This window comes from Gallus gallus, chromosome 22 (genome assembly GCF_016699485.2).
Source record: "Gallus gallus isolate bGalGal1 chromosome 22, bGalGal1.mat.broiler.GRCg7b, whole genome shotgun sequence".
NCBI lineage: Eukaryota > Metazoa > Chordata > Aves > Galliformes > Phasianidae > Gallus > Gallus gallus.
In genome coordinates this window covers 1,348,604-1,369,762 of record NC_052553.1, presented here as the reverse complement: position 1 = coordinate 1,369,762, position 21,159 = coordinate 1,348,604, and the positions used below count along the sequence as shown (strand labels likewise).

The 21,159-nt window shown below is 54.6% G+C and overlaps 1 protein-coding gene across 1 annotated transcript in view; it reads right to left on the bottom strand.

The window, feature by feature from the left end:
- The window catches only part of PEBP4 (phosphatidylethanolamine binding protein 4), a 65,193-nt gene that overhangs the window by 36,134 nt on the left and 7,900 nt on the right, over positions 1–21,159 (bottom strand). The window contains exons 2-3 of the mRNA XM_025142908.3: positions 16,496–16,641; positions 15,528–15,660 (exon numbers count right to left, since the gene is read on the bottom strand). Of these exons, the coding sequence (XP_024998676.2) occupies positions 15,528–15,660; positions 16,496–16,635 (273 nt within the window). The 5' untranslated portion in view covers positions 16,636–16,641. The remainder of the gene's footprint in view (positions 1–15,527; positions 15,661–16,495; positions 16,642–21,159) is intronic.

Genomic DNA, 21,159 nt, shown 5'->3' with positions numbered 1-21,159 from the left:
CACGGGCACACGAGCATCCCACGGAGGCTCTGAGATGACAGTGAGGAGAGCCCTTTGCTGGGCAAATAGAACTCGGTGACAAAAGTGACAGATTGGGTTCTGGTGCTGGGAAGCCAGAAATTGGAAAAAGAAAGAAAATAAAGGATGGAGGAGGAGGAGGATGGGATGGGGATGGGATGGGATGGGGTGGTGTGGTGTGGGATGGGATGGGGATGGGATGGTGGGATGGGATGGGATGGGGATGGGGAAGGAGTGGGGATCGGATGAGGATGGGGATGGGATGGGGAGGTGTGGTGTGGGATGTGATGGGGATGGGATGGTGGGATGGGATGGGATGGGATGGGGATGGGGAAGGAGTGGGGATGGGATGAGGATGGGGATGGGATGGGATGGATGGGTTGGGTGGGATGGGAGGAGATGAGATGCAAAGCACTGCTGCCTTCCTTAATAAAATAACACCGTGGTACAAAGGAATTGAAAAAAAAAAAAAGCAAAAAAAAAAAAAAAAAAAAGGCACAAATTCAACAATAATTAATAGCACTAAAATCCCACGAGCACACAAAATACCGGGGGGAAATTAAACAACGAGCGCTGCGTTATTTTCTGGATTGAATTCTGACTCTTCTAAATGGAAAGCGCCCGGTGCTCCGCCGGCTCCTTGCTTCTCATTCCCCTGCACACCTCGACCCCCGGCCCTGACCCCCATGGACCCCCACCGCCCCCGGGGCCGTGCGGGAGGACGGGGGTGCTGGGGGCCGCGGGGGCCGGTAATTGAATCTCAGTGTTTCTCTGCGACCGGGCGATTAAGCGAGCTGGAAATGCCATTTCCGAGGCGTCGCAGCACCAATGCGCCCGCAGCTCCTTATCATTTGCTGCCGTCCTCTCTGCTCCCCGCTGCCTGACCTCGCCTCGCCGCCGGCCCCGGGGTCAAGGGAAGAAATTAATGCCGGAGCCCCTGGGGAGTGACGGGAGATTGCAGGAGGATGAAGGATGAGAGCAGAGCATCCGGCGCGGGAGCGTCTTTGGGAATGCACTCGTGGTGTCCTAAAGCACTGCAAGCGCCCCAAAGTGACGCGGTTTGGTGGCACGGTGGGGATGGGTTGGTGGCTGGATGTGGTCATCTTCGAGGTCTTTCCAACCTCAGTGATCCTATGGGCATGGATGGGGTGGGTTGGGGTTGGACTTGGTGGTCTTAGGAACTCTTTTCTGTACTTCATGATTCTGTGACTGTATGGGCACGGTGGCGATGGGTTGGAGGTTGGACCTGATGATCTCAGTGGTCTTTTCCAACCTCAGTGATCCCACGGTTCTCCGAAAACCCACCCCAGCGTTCCACCACCTCCTGCTGAGCCAACGCAATGAGCTGCTTTGGCAAAGAGGGTTTGGAAACAACTCCATGCCAGAAACAGGAGAGAAGAGCTGCTCAGCTCAGAACTTCCCTCCCTAGTCAAATATTTAATAATAAACTCACAACAGAAGCCAACTGTCTCTTGGATGTGGTTTTCACATGGAAGTTAATAGGATTTTAAATTCCCATCCAAACTTTTCTTTTTTTTTTTTTCTTCTTTTTCTTTCCATCTAATGTATGTTTTGTCCTAATATCTCCATCTTGTCGCGCCAAATCAAACACAAACCCTATGGATGCAGCCTGGCTGGGAGCGACGAGCGCCTGTGTCACAGCGCATCCATCTCCAGCACGCTGACACCAGCCCCGATGGCTTTGTTAATCAATACCCCAAAGCTTTAAATAATATTTTAAGTGATAAAAATGTCCGCCCTAACGTGTTAATTTCCACGCTGCTTCGTTGCTTTGAAATCCCTGAAAATAAATGGGAAGCTTAAATGAATCCTACAAAAAGGAATGGTGCATCATTAACGCAGCCAGATCCGTATCGCAGCCTGCAGCAATTACCGGCCGGTGAAACACTGCAAGCTGTGAAGAGCTTTCATTACCAGGGGTGCTGCAGGTCGCTCACCTCTGTCCAATCTCAGGCTAAAACAAGCATTTTCTGCACCGCGGATTCCAGCTTCATTTAAATCTGTAATTGCTTTGATTTGGGTACATATGGAGCGCGGGGACTTCATGACTGGGAAATCTATTAGGCAATAAGTCGGTGACTTTTAGGGAGATGCAGCCTCGGTGTGTGGCCTGCTGCCGCCCCGGTCAGTGAGGGGGGTGTGTGGAAAATGGCATTTTTCCAAACCTAGAACAAATAGCTGTCTCTGTTTTTCCCCCTTGTTTCCCAGGAGCGAGGATGCTCGCCCCTATGGCAGGGAGCCCGCATCACGGTTCTCCCCTCTGCCGTCCTGCACGTGGGATGGAAACGCTTTGGGTACAGTTTTCCCCTCTTTACATAGCAGGAGGCACGGCGGCTTCCCCTATCCTTGCTCCATTTCTTGTGCGTATTCTACCCCACCAGCATTAGGAACCATCGCCAATTGATCGATCAGTGATTGATCGAGGTGTGGCTGATAGAGCTGTGATTGACTGAGCTGCAATTAACACCATTGTACAAATTATGGGGCGCACCCCAGCGCTGTGCATTGCACTGAGGGTGCGTTGCAGGAGCAGAAACAAAAGCCCCTGGGTTGGTACCCATCCCTGCACATGAGTGCCTTCCAGGAGAGCATTAAACGATGCGATTAACATCTGTCACGTGTGCTCCACTCTCTATATCAGTCTCTCCCGGGGGAAAGAGCCGCACGTGCCGAGGAAGGGTTTGTTTTGGTGGGGTTGCATTAGGGTTTTTTTCCAAGCGCACGGTGCGGGGGTGAGGATTCATCCTACGTGAAAAGCTCCCCGGTATAGGGATGGGGATGGGTGCTGGCACCCTGCAGCCAAATCCTTATTCCTCCCTCCCCAAAAGCTCTGCACATTTCCATCCATGCCCTCTCCACCCTGCTGCCATTGAGCAACCGCTGATGGCCAAGCATGGCCCAGCCCGATCTGAGCCCCAAAAACAGCCCCAAATTCCAGCACAGAGCCGGTGCAGGCGTGGCGGGGCTGCTCCCATTCCTGGCAACACTCAGCACGGATTTCATCACTGGGTGGGGATGATGTGGTTGGGAAGCCAACAGCGATGCCGTAACCCAGTGGGGATGTTTGTAGGAGAAAGGGGGACAGAGTGAGGCGGGACGGTTTGGGGCTGATTGCATTCCAGCCAGGAATGGATGCTGGAGGTGAGAGCAAAGCAGGAAAGATGCGGCGCACATGGAGACATTCCATACTTGGCACCCGAAACACTCCCCAGTGGGATGTTGGCTCTGCAACGCAACAGCCACCAATTTTTGGGTGGCCATCGGTGTTGGGTGGGATGCAGAGTGCTACCTCAAAGCCAGGACCCTTCTAATTGATTTCTCCATGTTGCCCCCTGGCTCTAATTGCAATACAAACATTTGGTGATGTGATTATCGCACACGCGCGGCGAAGGCAGCAGCAGGTCGGATTTCTTCATTTCTCGTAGCGTGTGAGGGAAAGGGAGAAGAGCACAGATTTCATGTGATAAAGCCCCGTTCAAGGTGGGCTTCTTTGTGGTGCTGCTTTTTTTCCTTCAGCTCAATACACTGAAAGCGAAATTCTGCCTTAAAGCAGCTCATCTGGGGGTGAAATAATCCACTCAACATTAGATTATCAACCAGCGTGCATTTGCATTAGAATAGGACAGCGGAGCTCCCGGGATAGAGCAAGATCCACCCTGGGAGTTTGAGCTATAAAACATGCAAAATCAGCAAAAACAGGGGGGAAAAGAAAATTGAAAAAGAAAAGCGGTGCTCAGATGCAAAGCGCCACACTCAGTGTCCCCAGGAGGGGTGACACTGTCCCAGAGCCACCCAGTGGGACGCGGGGCGGGTGCAGCTCCGTGCTGCTCACCTTTCCTGCAGCTGTCAAAATGAAGCCGTTGCCGCGCTGCAAATGTGACGGTGCCCTGAGGCTACAACGGGAGACATGGGCAAATTAATGAGGATGTGACAGAGTTTACAGGTCGGATTAGACTCCTCTCCCGTGTCCGCGCTTGGCGCAAGGCTGGAAATTGATGGAGAAGAAGGGGAAGCGGAGGGTGAGGGACCGTGAGGGTTTTCGGGAGCATGTGCGCTCACCAAAGGAGCAATCCTGTCCTTGTCACAAGCCATCAGCGCGTGGCGGACGAGCACGGAGCGCTCGGTCCCTGCGGGAGGAGAGGGGATGGATCCTCACCTCCCTGCAGAGCTGCAAGCAGCCTCGCGGCTCTCCTGCTCCATTTCCCCAGTTGGAAATAAAGAAATACAATTTCCTATGATTCCACCACTTTCTGTTCTTTTTTTCCCCATTGGGGAGCAACTCGTCTTGCTGTGGTTGGGCGAGGGGCACCGTGCATGCACCACAGCAAACGGTTCACTCTGCTTCTTGCAAGCAGCTCAAACACCGAGCATCCATGCTACCAACCCAAGCAACATGGTAGACCACCACCTTCGGAAATACCCCAAAGCAGTCACTCCCGAAAATGCCCTTATGTCAGCCCTATATGACCCCACAGCCAATACCCCTACATCAGCCCCTATATGATCCCACAACCAGCGCCCAAGCTGTGCCACCCCATTGGAGCAGCCCTTTGGACGTATGGGGGGTTTGGGGAGCCCATTAGAGGCAGATCCCCACACTCACACCAAAAGTGAGCTCAAAGCAATCCCAAAGCCGCCCCTCGAGCCCAAACAGCGGCGCATTTTTGGGAGCCGCTCCAAGCTCCGCCGCTTAGGGCCCTTCTCCAAATATCTCCCAACAAGTTTATTTATGGAAAAGCAAATCAGTCCAAGGCGTTCGCGGCTCAGGAATATTTCACGCCGATCGGGTGAGGGCGGATTTCTCCCTGACGCTAGGGACCCGCTTGGCATGGGAGCCCCAAACTGGTTGGACTGGCTCTTTAATTTAGCTCCTACCCGTTCTGCTTAATGAATTGGGGCTGAGCACTGATGTGAGCAGTAGAAATGCGTTGGAGGAGGAGGAGAAGGAGGAGCGGCGATGCTCGGGGCTCCCCCAGCCGCCCCCATGGCACTCTGCCCAGCACCACGGACAGGGGCAGGAGCCCCACTAATAGACACCTGCCACCCAATGGGGGCATTAACGCGTCCCCCCGTCACCTCTCCGGGCACGGCCGGGCCGTTACAAACAGCTCTCACATCCCTGGAAGACATCTCCGAGTCATGCACCGGGTTGGAAATGTCTCCCATTATAATTATGACTCATTCGTGACTCAGTGACATTTCTGAAATTAAAAAGCTTTCGCTCGCCCGGCCCTTTGCTGCCCCACTTGGCCGCCGTGTGAGAACAGACAACTTATTTTTTATGCCGTTTTCCCATACAAACAATCCCTGTCCCCATCACCCCATGGCCCCTGGGGGTTCACCTTCACACCCCGAACCGGGATCTGAGCCCAACGTGGGCTCCTTTGAGCTGGAGACACGGTGCTGACGCACTTCCAATCTACAAAGGGCCAAATCCGGGGCAGGGAACGCCGCACGTCGCAACCCCCAGTGGCACAATTATCCTCCCCGTCCCTCTTTGCAGCTCTGTTATTAAAGCACTAGATTTTACCGGCGGGGAGGCAGCACCAAAACCCCAACAAATCCCATAGGAAACCCAAAGCGCTGTGTGAAGCCGGAGAAGAGCTCGGGAACGCACTGCCGGAGCCGGGATGGAAGCAGACCTGGAGCCACCCCCCTCTTTTTTCACTATGATGTCTGAGAAGCGCCGTCTCTCCGTTTTGATGATGATTTAATCGCTCGGCGATGAGGGCTGCCTGGCTAGGATACAGCGAGCTCTGGGCAGCGCCAACAGAACCGCGGGATCTAAAACGGGGAGGAAGCCTCGGTAGCAGCGACGCTGATTGACAGAGAATGAAATGAAGCGGCCAAATTTCATTGGCGTGGTTTGAAATCCCAGGACGATGCGGTGAGCTGATGGATCCTTTCCTAGGGTTGTGCCAGAGCTGGCGTTCGCCTTTCATCCCGATTCCATGCGCTGTTGGGAGGCTGTCACTTTTCGCACGTGTCGGTGGGGTTTTAATTGCGCCGTTCCCTCCTGGTGTGTCCCAGGGCTGAGATGGACGTGCAAAGCACAACAGCAGCGCATTGCACCAGGAAATATCCCAGCATTGCTCCTCCAAACTCTGGATCTTTGATGGAAAAACCGCAGCCACGGGGAAGCAACCATCACCATAGGGTTCCTTATAATCGCATGGGGCCACATCGCCATGTGGGTCTCCATCACTGTATGGGGCCCCTTCACCCTACGGGTCCCCATTGCTGTATGGGTCCCTACAACCATATGGGTACCTACAACCATACGGGTCCTCATCACCATGTGGGTCTCCATTGCCATATGAATCCCCATCACTGTATGGGTCTCCATCGCCATATGGGTCACCATTGCCATCCAGATGCCCATCACCGTATGGGTTCCCATCATCATATGGGTCCCCATCACCATATGGATCCCTATAACCATACGGGCCCACATTGCCATATGGGTCCCCATCGCCATATGGGTCTCCGTCACCATATGGATATCACTACATGGGTGCCCATCACCGTATGGATCCCCATCACCATAAGGGTCCCCTTCACCCATATATGTCCCCAAAATAGCAGCCGGGTCCATGTAGCACGAGTTAAGGGATGGACAGGTGCAGAGAAGTTTTTAAGAACATTAACCCCACAAAATATGATATATATAGCATATAACATTTGATATATAATATGGGTGAAGAGGGAATCAGCCTCACTTCACCCCACTGCCAGCACCAAAACCTTCACTTCTTTTGGGGAAAAAAATAATTGCCAGGGCAGGAATGGGGGCACGGGGGAAGGAGAGCTCTAGAACCCAAAATAAAGGGAAAAAAAGAAGGAGCAGAAAATTATTATTTCAATTACAATGAAAATGTGTTTTATTAGAAAATGCGGATTCATCTTTGATACTTGATACCAAGAAAAGCAATATCCAGGACTGTAATACCCCATCTCCGTGCCGGGAGAGTGAGTTATTAAATCAGGAGATGAATGGCTCGCGCCGCGGCTAACTGCTCCAGTTAAGAGAAAAATAGTTATAAACTTACTCTTTGCCCCAAAACGCATTCCTCCCCCTCATCCTCTCTCCCCTCACCGATGCGTCTCATGTCTACGGCTCAGAAACATTCAGGAGGGAATTTTTAATGGAAGTTTCTTCTTTTTTTTTTCTTTTAAAAAAGTGCATTTAGAGGTGGGTTGTTTTTTTTTTTTTCCCCCTCTTCTTCCCCCACCTTTAAGAAAACACACATAAGGAATAAAAATAACCCAGCTGCACACAGTTCAATTGTGGGGAAGTAGGGAGGATGTAAATGAAGGTGCATTCTTATGTATAGCAGCGCATCCCTCAGCCCCGCGGCAGGGCGACGCGCTCGGCGTCTCTGTTCTGCATGAATAAATATGTATAAAAATGGAATGCTGCAAAGGACTAAAACCCGATCACTGAGATAGCATTTCTCAGAGGCTGAGAGCAAACGCGAGCCATCGGCTTTTCTTCTTTTTCACTATTTATGTAAAGAGGCATTGAAATGATAATGCGGCGTTCCCCGCCCCGTGCAAGAGGATCGTGGGTCTTTCGGCAGCGGGTGCTGCAAGAAATTTGGGCTTTAACGGTGTTGGTGGCACAGATGAGGGAGGTGGCAGCGGTGGGCATCCCCTGGAGCGGATGCTGTGAGCCGGGGTTGTGTTGGCTTGTTGGATCTGGGGCAAAAAGGGGCATGAAGTGGGGCATATTGGCGTGGTGTGGAGCCAACCAACATCAGGACACTGAGTTCATCCCAATGAACTCAGAACATGGTGTTGCTTGGGGCACAGGCATCCCAGCACATAGGGTTGGGATGGATGAGTAGGGTTGGCAATGGACAGGTAGGGTTGAGATGGACATGTAGGGTTGGGAGGGATGTGTAGGGTTGGGAATGGATGCATAAGATTGGGATGGATGTGTAGCACTGGGAATGGACATGCAGGGTTGGGATGGACACGTAGAGTTGGGAATGGACACGTGAGGTTGGGATAGATGTATAGGGTTGGGATGGACATGTATGGTTGGGAATGGACGTATAAGATTGGGATGGATGTGTAGGGTTGGAAATGGACATGGAAGGTTGGGAATGGACACATAAGGTTGAGATGAATACATAGGGTTGGGATGGACACGCAGAATTGGGAATGGCCACACAGGGTTGGGAAAGGCCTTCCAGGGCTGACTGTCAGAGCACACACTGCAGATTGCTTTGGGATGCTGCAACCATCCCCATCCGACCTGCGCAGACCTTGCTGCCTCAAGTCCAGCACAGCCCACCAGGAAAGCACTCTTGGCTTTGAAAACCATGCGAATCAGACATGCTTTAAGCCTCCTTCTGACTCGATTACCCCAAACATGCCATCACCCAAAGCGCGCCATTTAGACGGGTCCACCCCACAATCCCCAACAACAGCTCAGGAAGGGCAGCAGAGAGCAGGGCACGGCTGCATCCCCTCCCCATAGGAATCCATCCCACCTCCCACCACCCCATGCAGCGTTCCCCTCCTTCACCCCCAGGTACGGGGGCCCCGATCCCTCCCGGCGCGGCGCTGGCTGCGTTACACAACCCTGCTCGGGAGATCCTACGTGGGCAGACGTGGGCTTTCCTCTGAATTGACAACAGCTCTCGCTGCAGCTCAGCAGAACATGAGCAGCTTACATAAACAGCTTCAGAGTTACCCTGCGTGTGGGCTGCACGCTGAGGGGGGGGGGAGAGGGGGAGCAGGAAGCCGGCTTCCCCCCCTCTTTTTTTTTTTCCCCCTCTAAAACAAACCAAACCCGAACAGCTCCTTGTGGGGGAATGGCAGCGCGCGAGAGAAATGACTCAAGTGTTTTGTAACTTGTCACATTCGAAACTGCAATTTGGAGGCAGGAAGGAACAATCCAAAATAGTTTCCCCAACCCCAGCTTGTATAACCCAGATCCTCCATCCCATCCCCTCTGCGGGGATGATGGGGGCATCTCCGCCGCAGATTGGCAGCTGGATACAGGCGGGCGGGCTCGGGGATGCTGCAGGGTGGGGAGCGCAGGAAGAGCCCCCAAATTGGGAAGAATTACTCATCTGTGAGGATGGATCCTGTGCTGGCAGGGAGGCACCGGGGAAGTTGTGCAGGGGAGGATGGGGAGGAGATGCTTTGGGGTTTGGGGAGGAGATGTTCCAGGGATTGGGAGGAGATGCTCTGTGAATGGGAAGGAGATGCTCCAAGGATTGGGGAGGAGATGCTCCAGGACTGGGGAGGGAATTCTCAGAGTACTGGGGAGGATATGCTCTAGGGAATGGGGATGGGATGCTCCAGGGACTGGGGAGGAGGCGCTCCGGGAATGGGGAGGAGAAGCTCCAAGGACTGAGGAGGATGCTGATGCTCAGAGCCCCACAGGAAGGTAGCATGCCCCATGATGCCATCCCACACTGGAGATGATGCTCAGGTAGTGCATCCGGAGTGGCATAGCAGCAAAGAGCAGACATCCCTGCACAATGGGGCATCCCAATGGCTGCGCAAAGGCACCAAAAGTCTCAGGTGCCAAAACTGCACCAAGAGAAGGCACGGTGCAGACGTACACATTTGTGCCCGGAGTTACCTGACGCAGACAGAGATCAGCCCTTGGTTAAGCATTATTTCAGGCCCCTATAAATCCCATTTCCAAGGCGTGAGTGTCCGCAGGAGCCTGCCTCATGTTATAAACCCTCCCGCCCACCCAAAGCACTGCTAATTTCATTTGAAAAAGCCAAGGCGGGTCCTCCGGGTGGCAGAAGGCTCAATAAAAGTGACACTGCTCCTCGGAGCTCATTGATCTGCCATTGATGGGGGTGACGTGCAGCCCCAGATGGGCTTTTTTGGCGCACAGCTCTGTGGGTTTGAGGCAGTGCTTCCCGAGGGGCTCCTCAAAAATTAAATGGGTGGGAAGATGAAGGGAAGGGAGAGCTTTGCTGCCCCTTTGCTCATGTCACCCCACCGCCCACGCAACGGAGGGAAAAGCAGAAGACGTGACTTGACCTGGGTTTGTCTTCTTTCAAAATGCAACGCTGTTGACTTTGCGATCCCCCAAACCCACTTCCATGCACCCAACGCATCCCTGCAGCTTTCGGATGAGCAAGCTGGAAAACCAAAGGTTCCCTGCAAAAGTAGGGTTGTGCCCATGCAACAAACGAATTTCTGGCTCCTCAATATGACCACTGTTTGCGCTGTGCCCACCCCAACCCCACAGAGTGCTCCAACGCAACACACAGCCTCCAACTTTGACACCAACCCGAAAGATCCGACGCAAAGCACTCATCTGCGGGAGCAACACAATTATCTCCCGGAGTTGAGCACTGACGGATAGAAGTTTTAATTACCAAACCTTTCCATCCTCCCCCACGTATGCAAAAAGTGTATTTTCTGGCGTGTTTATTTAATAATAAAATATGACAAAATTATATGTTTAGCGGGATAAGCGCACACAGCGTGTGGAAAGCACACGGGGAGGTGAGGTGGGTTTTGTCACCAGAGCTGAAAACACACACAGAGCTGATCTCTGTGGCTCCGTGTCGTTGGGCCATGGGTTGCGGTGGCATTTCCTCCCTTTGCAGATTGACATGCACATGTCCCCATCACTCGATTCACCCAAAGAGAAGAGCGGGCGCCTTAATCACCATGGACAGGGCCAAAGGGTGCCCCTGTCACCCATCAGTATCATTTAGGGCTTGGGAAGCGCCCAACTCCTATAGGGGATGCCAATCAGTGCTCCGTGCTCATATCAGCCTTCATTTCATCCAGTCCCTAACACCGTTGTCTCCTTCGTGCACCCACACTGTGCTGTAACAGCATCTGATGGAGCCGGGTCCCCAAAGCCGGACTGCGCTCAACACCACCGCACAGCCCCAAAACCAGAGCAGAGATCACGGGGGACACATCGCAGCCCCACGCATTGCACCCAACCACCATCACCTCGAGCCCCCTCCTCCCCGCAGCCCACAGCATAACGCTGCAGTGGGAGCGTTCCCCCCTTGGAAATTTAGCAGCCAACCTGCTAATGAGTCTTTGTGAACCTTGTGCCTTCTTACCTCTAATTGTACAGCCTGCTAGGATTTGAGCTCTGTGGACAGCCTCACATTTGGTTTAGAATTATAGGCTGAGTGGCTGTTCTCTCCTATTATTGTGCTGTCAATCTTGTATTAGCACATTATAATATGGTACACTGAATGCATCTGTTCTGTATATCACAAGTCCTAATTGTCATTTGTTGAATCACTTTGTCTTATATGATTGTTAAGCAATTATTTCATCCAAAGCGGCTTAAACTTTGATTACTGTATAGTGTTTACGGGGATCAAAGTAAAATCATCGGCTGCTTCAAACATTTTGCAGCTGAAACAGGCACAAGTGTCTGTCCTAGACACGCACGGATGCCAATACATAAACAATGAGGAACGTGGATTTGATGACCTGGAGGTTCTTGCCATCGCTATTTGTCCGAGGCGGTTAAACGTCCAGCAAACGTGTAGGTAATGAACCAGATGCAAAGTGACGTTCCTGCCAGGATCATTCATGGAGAGACACTCTCGTGGCATGGCACCAGCTGTCCCCCATGGTGGGGCCGGGCGCTGAGCACCAACCCACCCGCTGCACCAAGGATGCCCTGTTGAAGAACCCCACAAAACACAGAGGAAGGAGAGCAGAGGTTTGCTCGGGGATGCACAGCAGGGGTTGCATCCTCAACCCGAAATCTGCAGCTCAGCTCAACGGAGGACAGCGTGGAGCAACACAGCTCTGCTTTTCCTCCAGCTCGGAGAGGCACTCTGCTTGCTCGCAGGCTTTGCCCCACCGCAGCACAGCCCTCTGAAGTCGGGGTGATGGGATGCCCAGGCGCCGTCATGGGGCATGGGAACCCAAAGCAGGGCAGGAGGGAGGGGTTGGCACCGAGGGCTTGGGTAATCCCATAATATCTGGCTGACAGCGCGGGGAAGGAATGCGAGCCCATTGTCTTTTTTTTTAAGTAGCCCGGACAGGATTGAGAGAAAAACGCTGGTGGCTCCTCAGTCCCAGATGGTGCCACGAGCCAGCGAGGATGCACAAACTGTCAAGAAAAATTCTGCTTAAAAACGTCTTCTTTAATGAGAGTTGAACCGAACCTGAGCGCCGCTCCGAAGCCCCTCGCCCAGCCAGCTGCAAATCACTGCTTGACACAACTAGAGCACGGCCCCACCAGGAGATTAAGCAGATCCTCTCCTCCCTCCCTTTGTTAAAAGCTAATGAATTTACCCATAGAAGTAATTTTCTGAATAATGGGCTGCGGACCCTAAAGCACAGAAACCCTTATAAATCAGAGCTGTCTCCAGATGTTCACAAAAGGAGGAGGGGGACAGCAAGGGACGTGGCTGCGGCTCTGGTCCCAGAGCAGCACAGCTCTGTGCAGGGAGTTGTGCTGCGTGTAGCCATGAGCACATCACCCTTTGCTCACGACTTCCATCTCATTCTGCCATAGAAGGGGTTTTTAAAGGATTAGGTACGATGGAAGTGCACAGTTCTAAGAGGTGGAGATCTCTTGGGTTGCAGCTTTGCTTGCAGAAAGTTTGCAGACATGCAAGGCTGATGGGACAGGCTTAGGGGGAAGAGGGTTGCTGCAAAAAACTCAAGTTCCAGAAGTTCTGCTGGAGTAGGAACCATGAGAAAAGCGGTTTATTTCTAAGATGACCAAAAGAGACGATGCTGAGAGCCTTCAGAATCCAACAGAGTGGATTTGTTTGACCTCAGACCAATGGGGGAAGAGTTCATAGGCTCGTTATGGTTGGAAAAGACCTCCAAGATCCCAACCCCAACCCACCCCCGCTAACCATGTCCCTCAGTGCCACATCCCACAGCTCTTGATGGCAATCCCACCACCTCCCTGGGCACCCCATGCCAACGTCCTACCACTCCTCCAGAGAACATCTTCCTAATATCCAACCTGGGCTAACCCAGATGAGTGCACCCAACCACAAAGTTATGCCCAACTCCATTTCCATCACCGCTCTTCCAGGAGGATGCTGCCCTGCCCTTCCCCACACCGAGCCCCAAATAAACCTAAGGAAGTCATCAACCACCGCAACGAGCACAGATCTGGACGAGCAGGTAAAAGGTAGCACTGTAAAAATGCAACTTACAAGCATCGCCGCGGGTAAATTGCTTTTTAACAAGCAGACAACTTCTATCAATAGCATCTACCGTATGTTTTTATAAAGTGCAGAAATATGTTTTTAAAAGGCCAGTAAATAAAGTTCCTATCGATTTGATCTCAAGTGTAATCTGTTTTTCTGTCTGCCACCAACAGTGGTAATAAAAGAGAATCATGTAATATGGCGTTCTGGTTAATGCGGCCATACATCACGGCCGGGGCCGCGCGCTCTACGGCGATCTATCATTTTCTATTGGGATTGCTTAGCTGCAGAATTTATAAACCTGCCCCCAAATTGGTGCGACGTCCAATTTTCTTTTCCAATTTATTTTTGGTTGAGCGAAGCAATATTGAGGCGGGACGAGGAGGGCGCATTTCCCGTCTCTCCAGATGTTGGGCTTTGGGATGCATCGCCCCCCAACCAACAGACGCTTCGTGACCACGGCCAGCGCTCAGACCCAACTGCATGGCATGGAGCAACAAGGCTCACGCTCACTGCTTTGCTCATGGCATGAGGTGAGCATCCTCAGCACCCACCTGCAGGACGGATGCAGGGTGATTGAGCCCCACAACTCTACACCAGCACTGAAGCACAGGGGGATAAGCACGGCGAGATGTGACCCAGATTAAGGGTGGGCAAAGCCCTGTCCTCTCCATCAGAAAACATAAACACGCTCTGCAGGGGAATCATTCTTGTGGTTGTTTTTCTCGAGGAAACAAAGCATTTTGAGGCAAGCAGACACTTCCTACACGAGTTCTCATACCCCAAACCCAGCTTTTCTGCAGCTAATTTTGATGGAGCAAGCAAACGAGCTCAGCCACCCCGATACGCCCATCCAGTGCCCACCAGGACCCTCAGTGCTGAGCAGCACCACATGCAAAGCGAGGTTTCCCTTCCTTGGAACTAAAACAAAAACCACCAGAAAAAATAAATAAATCAAGTTTTCTGGCCTTGGAAATCCCATCATAGGCACAAAAAGCAAAACCCTCTTGTGCGTGCCTTGGATTCAGTGTGGTGGGGTCATGCCTCGGTTCTGCCCATTTCTGGGTGGAATTTTGGGGGGATGAGATTAACGCTGGAGGTGCTTTGAGGGAGAGAGCATCCTCACAGCTCTGGGAGCAGGGAAAACGTTTTGGTGTTCAATGTATGTGTTCTCATAGAGAAACACCAAAGCATTTCACCCAAAGCATTTCAGCACCGGTGTGTGGGAAATGATGCAACGCCACCCAACCCCTCACCCCAAATTAACCCCCCGTTAATTATTGCACCTCCATGGTGCAAAACACGCCGAGCTGGGGCTGCGTTGGGCCGGGGGAAGGCAGAATGAAAGCAAAGCAAAGGAAGAAGCAGGGGCTGTGTCCTCAGATGACACCCAAATGCAATGCGCTTGGAAGGGATCGAGCTCCAAACTCTCGCAACGCAGCACACAAGTGGTGGGCGGCTCTGTGCGCAGCATCCTCTGCCAGTTCTGGGCCTTTTTCTTTCTTTCCTTCTCTCTTTCTTCCTTCCTCCCTTCCTCCCTTCCTTTCCATTTTCATTTTCTTTGAGTGATCAGACATCCTTAAGAAAAAGTTACGCTCCGTTCCATGCTATCTATCAGCTTTGGGCAGAGACTTTTCGGATGCCGATGAAGCAGATGGAAGAACTGATTCCTGTCGCTCGGAGATGCGCAGTGAGTTCCATATCCCCTACAGCTGTTGGAGCAGCTGCCGGGATGCCAACAGAGCACGCTGGGACACCAACTTGGGGATGAACCTCAGCAAGACGATGCCGCCAACCCTCAGGTTGCCACCCCATTGGGGTCTCCAAGCGGGTGACCCCAAGAAGACAACCCTATCGTAGCACACAGAGTCGGGCGGTGGTCCCCTCCCCAATGCGGGGTGCAGCGCCCAGGGGTGCCCACCCCGACAGCACTCAGCTCGAAGTTCAATGGTGCCATCTGCTGGCATCGCTCGAATGCAACGGCAGCGCTTCGCATCGCTCCCTCCGCCCCATTGGGACGCGTCGACGGCAGCATCGGCCCCAACTCGCTGCCCTCCTTAACCCGGGTGTGTGGGAACGGAAACGCCCAACCAGAGCCGCCTCTGTGTTCAAAAAGCTGGCAAATATTTATGTATTTACTGTTCTTTCTCTGCTGCCATCAACAAAATAGAGCGGGTTTGCCAATGGCTCAGCCTCAAACCCCGAACACCGAAGCGACGGAGAGGAGTTGGGAATAAGCATAAAATCATCCCAATTTCATGCAAAACGTGAATAATAAAAAGCAGCAAGCACAGCCCGAGCAGTGATAGCATTACAGGGGGGCAATGCTGGGACCCACACGGCGCTCACCTTGTTGGCCCGCGGGTAGCGGACCCGGGGGCTGCCCCACTCCCTGCTGATGCGCCAACGGGACTGGTGGCAACTGGGGATGTAGGTGCAGCCCACGTCGCCCAGCTCCGGGTAGATGACTTCTAAGTTGCCTCTGGGGAGAGAAAAAGGGGAGGGAATGGGTCAGGTGGGAGAGCGCCGTGCAGGGGGTGGGGTTCAGAGTGGGGCAGGAGATGTAGGATGCAATGAGCCACCACGGACAGCATGCCGTGCAGCCTCCCATGCTCTAAGCATGGGGTCTGCCTCTTTTCCTCATCCCCCCCAAGCAGCAGTAAGACAGCTTTGAACACTCACGACGGCTCAGGTTGCTCCCAGGAGCTTCCAATGTCTTAAAATCGCGGCCCATACGGCTGGACTCAAAGATTGAAGGCAGGGAGCAAAGCCATCCCCTGCTCCCCATTGGGCTCTGAGCTGCTTCTCCCTCCCGTGGTATGAAAGCAGAGCTGAGCTTCAGGTGGGTTTGGGGCACAGACAGTGCAATAAGGGGTCAGATATCCCCAGCTCAGACTTGGAACTATTTCCCTTCCCCATACAGCTCAGGAACAGATTGCCCCGAGGCCCCGGCAGGAGGGGCTCTTAAATCTGCATCCCCAAGGGCTGCCAAGCAGCGTGGGGCTGACCCTACAGGGGCCAGGAATCCAAAGCAAGGCGCTTCCACTCTGTTTGCAACCATCCACAACCTTCTACATCAGTCACATCCCATTTTGCGAGGCGTTTCGGAGCACTTTGGAGGCAGCAAAAGTGAAGTTCGTAACTCAGAAACCCCCAAAGGAGGGGGGACACGCAGCACTCCTCCCAGCCCCCTCGTCCCATGCGACCAGATTCCCGCTGGTGGGAAGACAGCATTGATAGCCCTGGGGATGGGGATGGGACGCTGGAAACGGCCCTCCCATGGGCTGGGGGAGGTGCTTTGGAAGGGGATTGCTCACCTGCAGAACTCGCTGTCCTTGCCACTGAGGCTCTGGAAGGAGCAGGTGTGTGAGGGTTCATCCGGCCACAGCGCCTGAGCCCCCCGGGCAGCAATCCCAGGCAGGAGAGCAGCCAGCAGCACCGCAGCCAGCAGCCCCATGCTGCCCTGTGGGGACCAAGCAAAGGACACGGTCTGTCCCACCGGGACCCGGAGCCACTCTGTGGTTCAGCTCAGTCCCCCCTTGCTCCCCTATGAGCTATTTTTGTAATCTCTACCAGTTCTACATCAAGGATGCCCAACATGGGCTGTGCCGGGGACCCCGTGCACAGGAACCCACTGTCACCCCCACCTGGAGGCTGCCACCACTGTGTCACAGGGAAGGGACAGAGCCCCCGGTGCCCCTCCTACGATGAGGCTTGGCCGTGGCCCACCCTGAGCTCGGGGAGGGCCAGGTTAGGGGGTCTGCACCCCCACAGCCCTTCCCCATGGCCCCACAGCATCCCCAAGGACCCCACAGCCCAGCACTCACCCGTACGCACCGGGGATGGAGCAGCAGCTCCGTGGTTACCGTGGAGATGGGAGGGATGCAGGGGTTGGAATCGGGGGGTGGGACAGCATAGGAAGGGGCAGCTCATCCCATAAAGACCCCCCCAAAGCATCACAGAAACCAGCAGTGGGTTCCAACCCCAACCCTATGATGACCGTACCCACATCGCCTTCACCTGACCCGAAATCCCCGAGCCCTCCCCGGCCCAATGAAAAGGATGTGACCCAACTTTCCCCATTGCCCAAATCGTTTGGGATGAGGCGTAATAAACACAAACCCACTGTCAGCTGGGAGCTGGGATTACAACACACTGCCATTACATAATGAAGCGAGCACGAGTGCAGCACCGCCATCATTACGGACAGACAAAAAGCACCGGGCTCAACTAATTAGAAGCAATAATGGATGGGGAATGATCTGGAGGTTCAGGGGCCAATGGCTGCAAGAGGAAAGCAGGACAAACGTCTGCTCTGCAGCTCTGGCCTGGATTGCTGCAGGCACAGACAGAGGGATGCAGAGGGCTTCGGTTGGAAGGGAGACTCACGGCGGCCGAGCATCAGATTTTGGCATTTCACCTGGAGAACCATAAAGTCAGCGCTGCTGCAGCTCAGGGCATGAGGAGCAGTGCTGCTTCGTTGCAAACTGGTCGGTCGCTGCATCCTTCCGTGGGGAAACCCAAAGGTCAGCACAAGTCGGGCGGGATGCACCCCGAGCAGCCCGGATAGGGGCGTCCATATGGGCATTCATCAGCCGGGGGGGCAGAGAGCCCTCCTCAGAGCCTCAGCACAGAGCAGCATCAGCAGAAAAGGGTTTGCTGATGGCTGAGGAGCAGAGAGCTCTCCAGGGATGCTCTGCAAAACACCCCGGGGGAGCAGCAACCTCTCGCAGCAGATAAACGCGGCTTTCTCTCTACGAAGCTATTTGCAGAGTAATTACAGAGATCCCATTTCTCCAGCACGGGAGCTGCAGAGCCAGCAGGAAGCCCCCACGGAACAGCCCTATGTCAGCAGGCAATAAAACACACGGGGACGCCACGGTGTCAGAGCAGCTCCCACGAGACCGCGGGGCCAGCAGAACGCTCGCGGTGCCATCGGCACGCGCCGGGCCCCGGCGGCAAGGAGCCAACACGTGCCAGCAGTTTGCACCACGCAGCCACCCCTCGGTGCATCCATCCTCCTCCGTGGGAAAGCACGCGCCGGGTCGGGCCCTGAGCAACAGCACCAGGATGTGTGCGTGTTGCACATTGCAGCTCCTGACTCAGCAGCGCGGGGTGCCAGGAATGCCGTCCTTCCTGCTGCTGGGAAGCCGGCGGCACGCGGCTCTGCAGGCTGCACCCCCTGCCTGCACCCCACGGGGCTGCTTCGTCCCATGCAATGGTGTTGATGGAAGCCCTATCTCGCCGAGGCTTTGCTCTGATGCTTGTGCAAAGGTTGCTGTGCGGTGTGAGCGAAAGCTTGCTTGTGCAATGAGCGCTGCTCCTTGCACGCCCAGCAAGGCCTTGAAAAGCACTTCAGTGAGCACTGAAGAGGAAGAGCTGGGCCGGACTTCTGCCTCAGTTTCCCCACGGAGGACATCGGTGACAACGGGAGCAGCTCCGATTCCTATGGTCAGAAACACATTGGTGCCCCCGCTCAGCGGGACCGCATGGAGCAGAAGCCATGGCAGAAATGGGGAAATCCCCTCCATGGTGCAGGAAGATCCTTTTTCAGCCCTTTTCATGGCAATCAGAGGAAGCAGAAAGCCACATCCTGGCCCCCGGAGCACCTCGGCTGTGCCCTGCCCACACTGCACGTCTTATCTCTCTTCCTAAGGGCTGCCCACAGCCAACAGCCCCACTTCCAGCCCCACAGGCGTGGCCGTAGGGTTGCCCCCGCTTTGCTCCCACCGACCCACTTTGCAGTGCTTCGTGTGCAGCACAAAGGCTCCATGTAAGGGTTAGGGGGCAGGTTTAGGGTTTCCAATGGTAGAACAGCTCCCCTGAGAGAGTTCAACAGCTGAACCCGTGGTTTGGGTCACTGCAGCCTTCACAGGAATCTTTATGGGATCACGGGGTGGATGCACGATGGTTTTTGTGCTCTGAAGTTGCAAGCAGTTTGCTGTGCTCTGTGCGTCCTGAGAGGGCACAGTGCAGTGCCAACCGAGCAGCAGAGCGCACCCGCAGCAGCTCTGCGGCAGCGCTTCTGCCTTAGCAGAGCATCGCAGGAGCACAGCCAGGGGGTGCAGCCCCACATCCTGAGCTCAGCCCGTGGAGCTGCAGCGCTGCTCCCATTGCACGGCCTCAGCTCTGCAGCAGGAGCACATTGCATCCCTGCAGCACCCCTCGCTGCTCCAAGCCCGTGCACGGCCGCTCATCCCGGCCCACTTGCACAATGCACAAGCCAGCACCGCTTTCACAGTGGGTTTTGCAAGCAAGACGCACGGCTTGAGGAGGGGGTCACCCACCTCTGCACCCCATCCAGAGCACAAGCATGCTCGCCCCTTCTCCAGAAGCCAAAGCACATTTTGGGGAGGATGCACCACGCACAGCTTTGTTTGCATAGCTGAGGAGGTGACCTTGGTGGCAGCAGCCCCACGCTTGCACACCAGCTCCCTTTGCAGCACTGCACAGCCGCACCTGGCAGAGCCCTTGTGACTGCACCGAGCTGCAGCTCTTCCCGGGGAAGAGGGCTTCTATTTCGGGAAGAACGTTTGCATTTGACCTATATTAAGTGCATGCATTTGGCAGTCGCAAGGCAGGAGCTCGTTCCCCTGCACCAGCAGCTCTGCAGCTGCACCGCCAGCGTGGATCCTCGTGCAACCAGCTTGCACCACCACTTGCACGCTGCGTTCTGCTGCAACCCACCTGGCGCAGCTCTGCGCTTCGGGCTCAGCCTTTTGCACTCAGGATGAAGGGAAAATTGCTGCTTTAAGCAGCACGCCAGCGATATATATATACATGTACTGTGCAACCCTCAGGTGTGGTTCCCACCCACACTCCTCGGGGACTTTGCGTGGGCCACCGAGGTGTCACCTGTCCCCAGCTGAGTGTTTTCACCCCTCTGCCCTCCCCGCACTTCTCTTCGGCGCTGCACCCTTGCAGGAAGGGGAGGCGTGCCCTAATGCCTCGTGGGTGCCCTAATGGTGATTACAGCCCTGAAGGGATGACAGTAAACCCAAACACGCAGCGCTGAGCTTGGCTGCTGGGTGATGCTCGTGGGAAAGCCCTGAGGCTAATGGGGGGAGGAAGGAGCAACCCTGACTCAGCCGGGAAGGGGGGGGGAGGGAACCCTCCCAATGGCTCAGGGCTTGGAGGGGGGGGGGGAGGTCTCTGCTCCCCATGCACAGGGACCTGCATGGAATTTAGGGCAGCCAGGCAGGGACGGCTATAAATATCCCCATTTCAGCTCCAGCAGCGTGCAGCTCTTCAGCCCCCCGGCTCGTATGCTCTCTGTGGCCCAAAGAGAAGGGGAGCACAGCCTGGATGTGGGGTTGGAGCCATCTTATCTGCGAGCAGATAAGTTACAGGGGTCCCAACCCCCCAGCAGAGACGCAATTAACCTTTGCATCAATAGACTCAAACTGCACCGAATTGGCTCAACCCAACACAGGTTTAACCTGGCTGCTGTTAGGGTTCACCTTGGTTTGATGGGCACAGCTATGGGTCTTCCATAGGGAAACACTCCAGGACGTCCCCCAAACCAGTGCTGGGTACCCAGCATCCTGCTGGGAGCCCCCCAGCTCTTCCCAGCTCCCCCCTTTCCAACCTTTTGCTCCCTCCTCAGCAGGCAGCCCCCAAACCCACTGCCATCCCCACCCATATCCACACTGCTGGACCCGATGGGTACTGCCATGAACCCACCCCAACCCCTTCCAGCACAGCGCCAGGCACTCAGCACCATTAACCCACGGTGACCCCCATGTACTGCTATCAGGGGGCACAGAACCCCTGTTCCTGCCCCCCAACACACGATGGAAAGCCTCCTGGTGCCCCAAACCCCCCTGTCCTCCCACCTACCGCTCTGTGTCCCGCTGTGTGTCCGCTCCCAGAGCCTGGCACAGCCCCAGCCCCGCTGCCCGGCCCCTTGGCAGCACCGACCCTGGGGCTGTGCCAGCACAGCACCACCTGGGGTAGCTTGCAGAGGCTGTGAACCCCACAG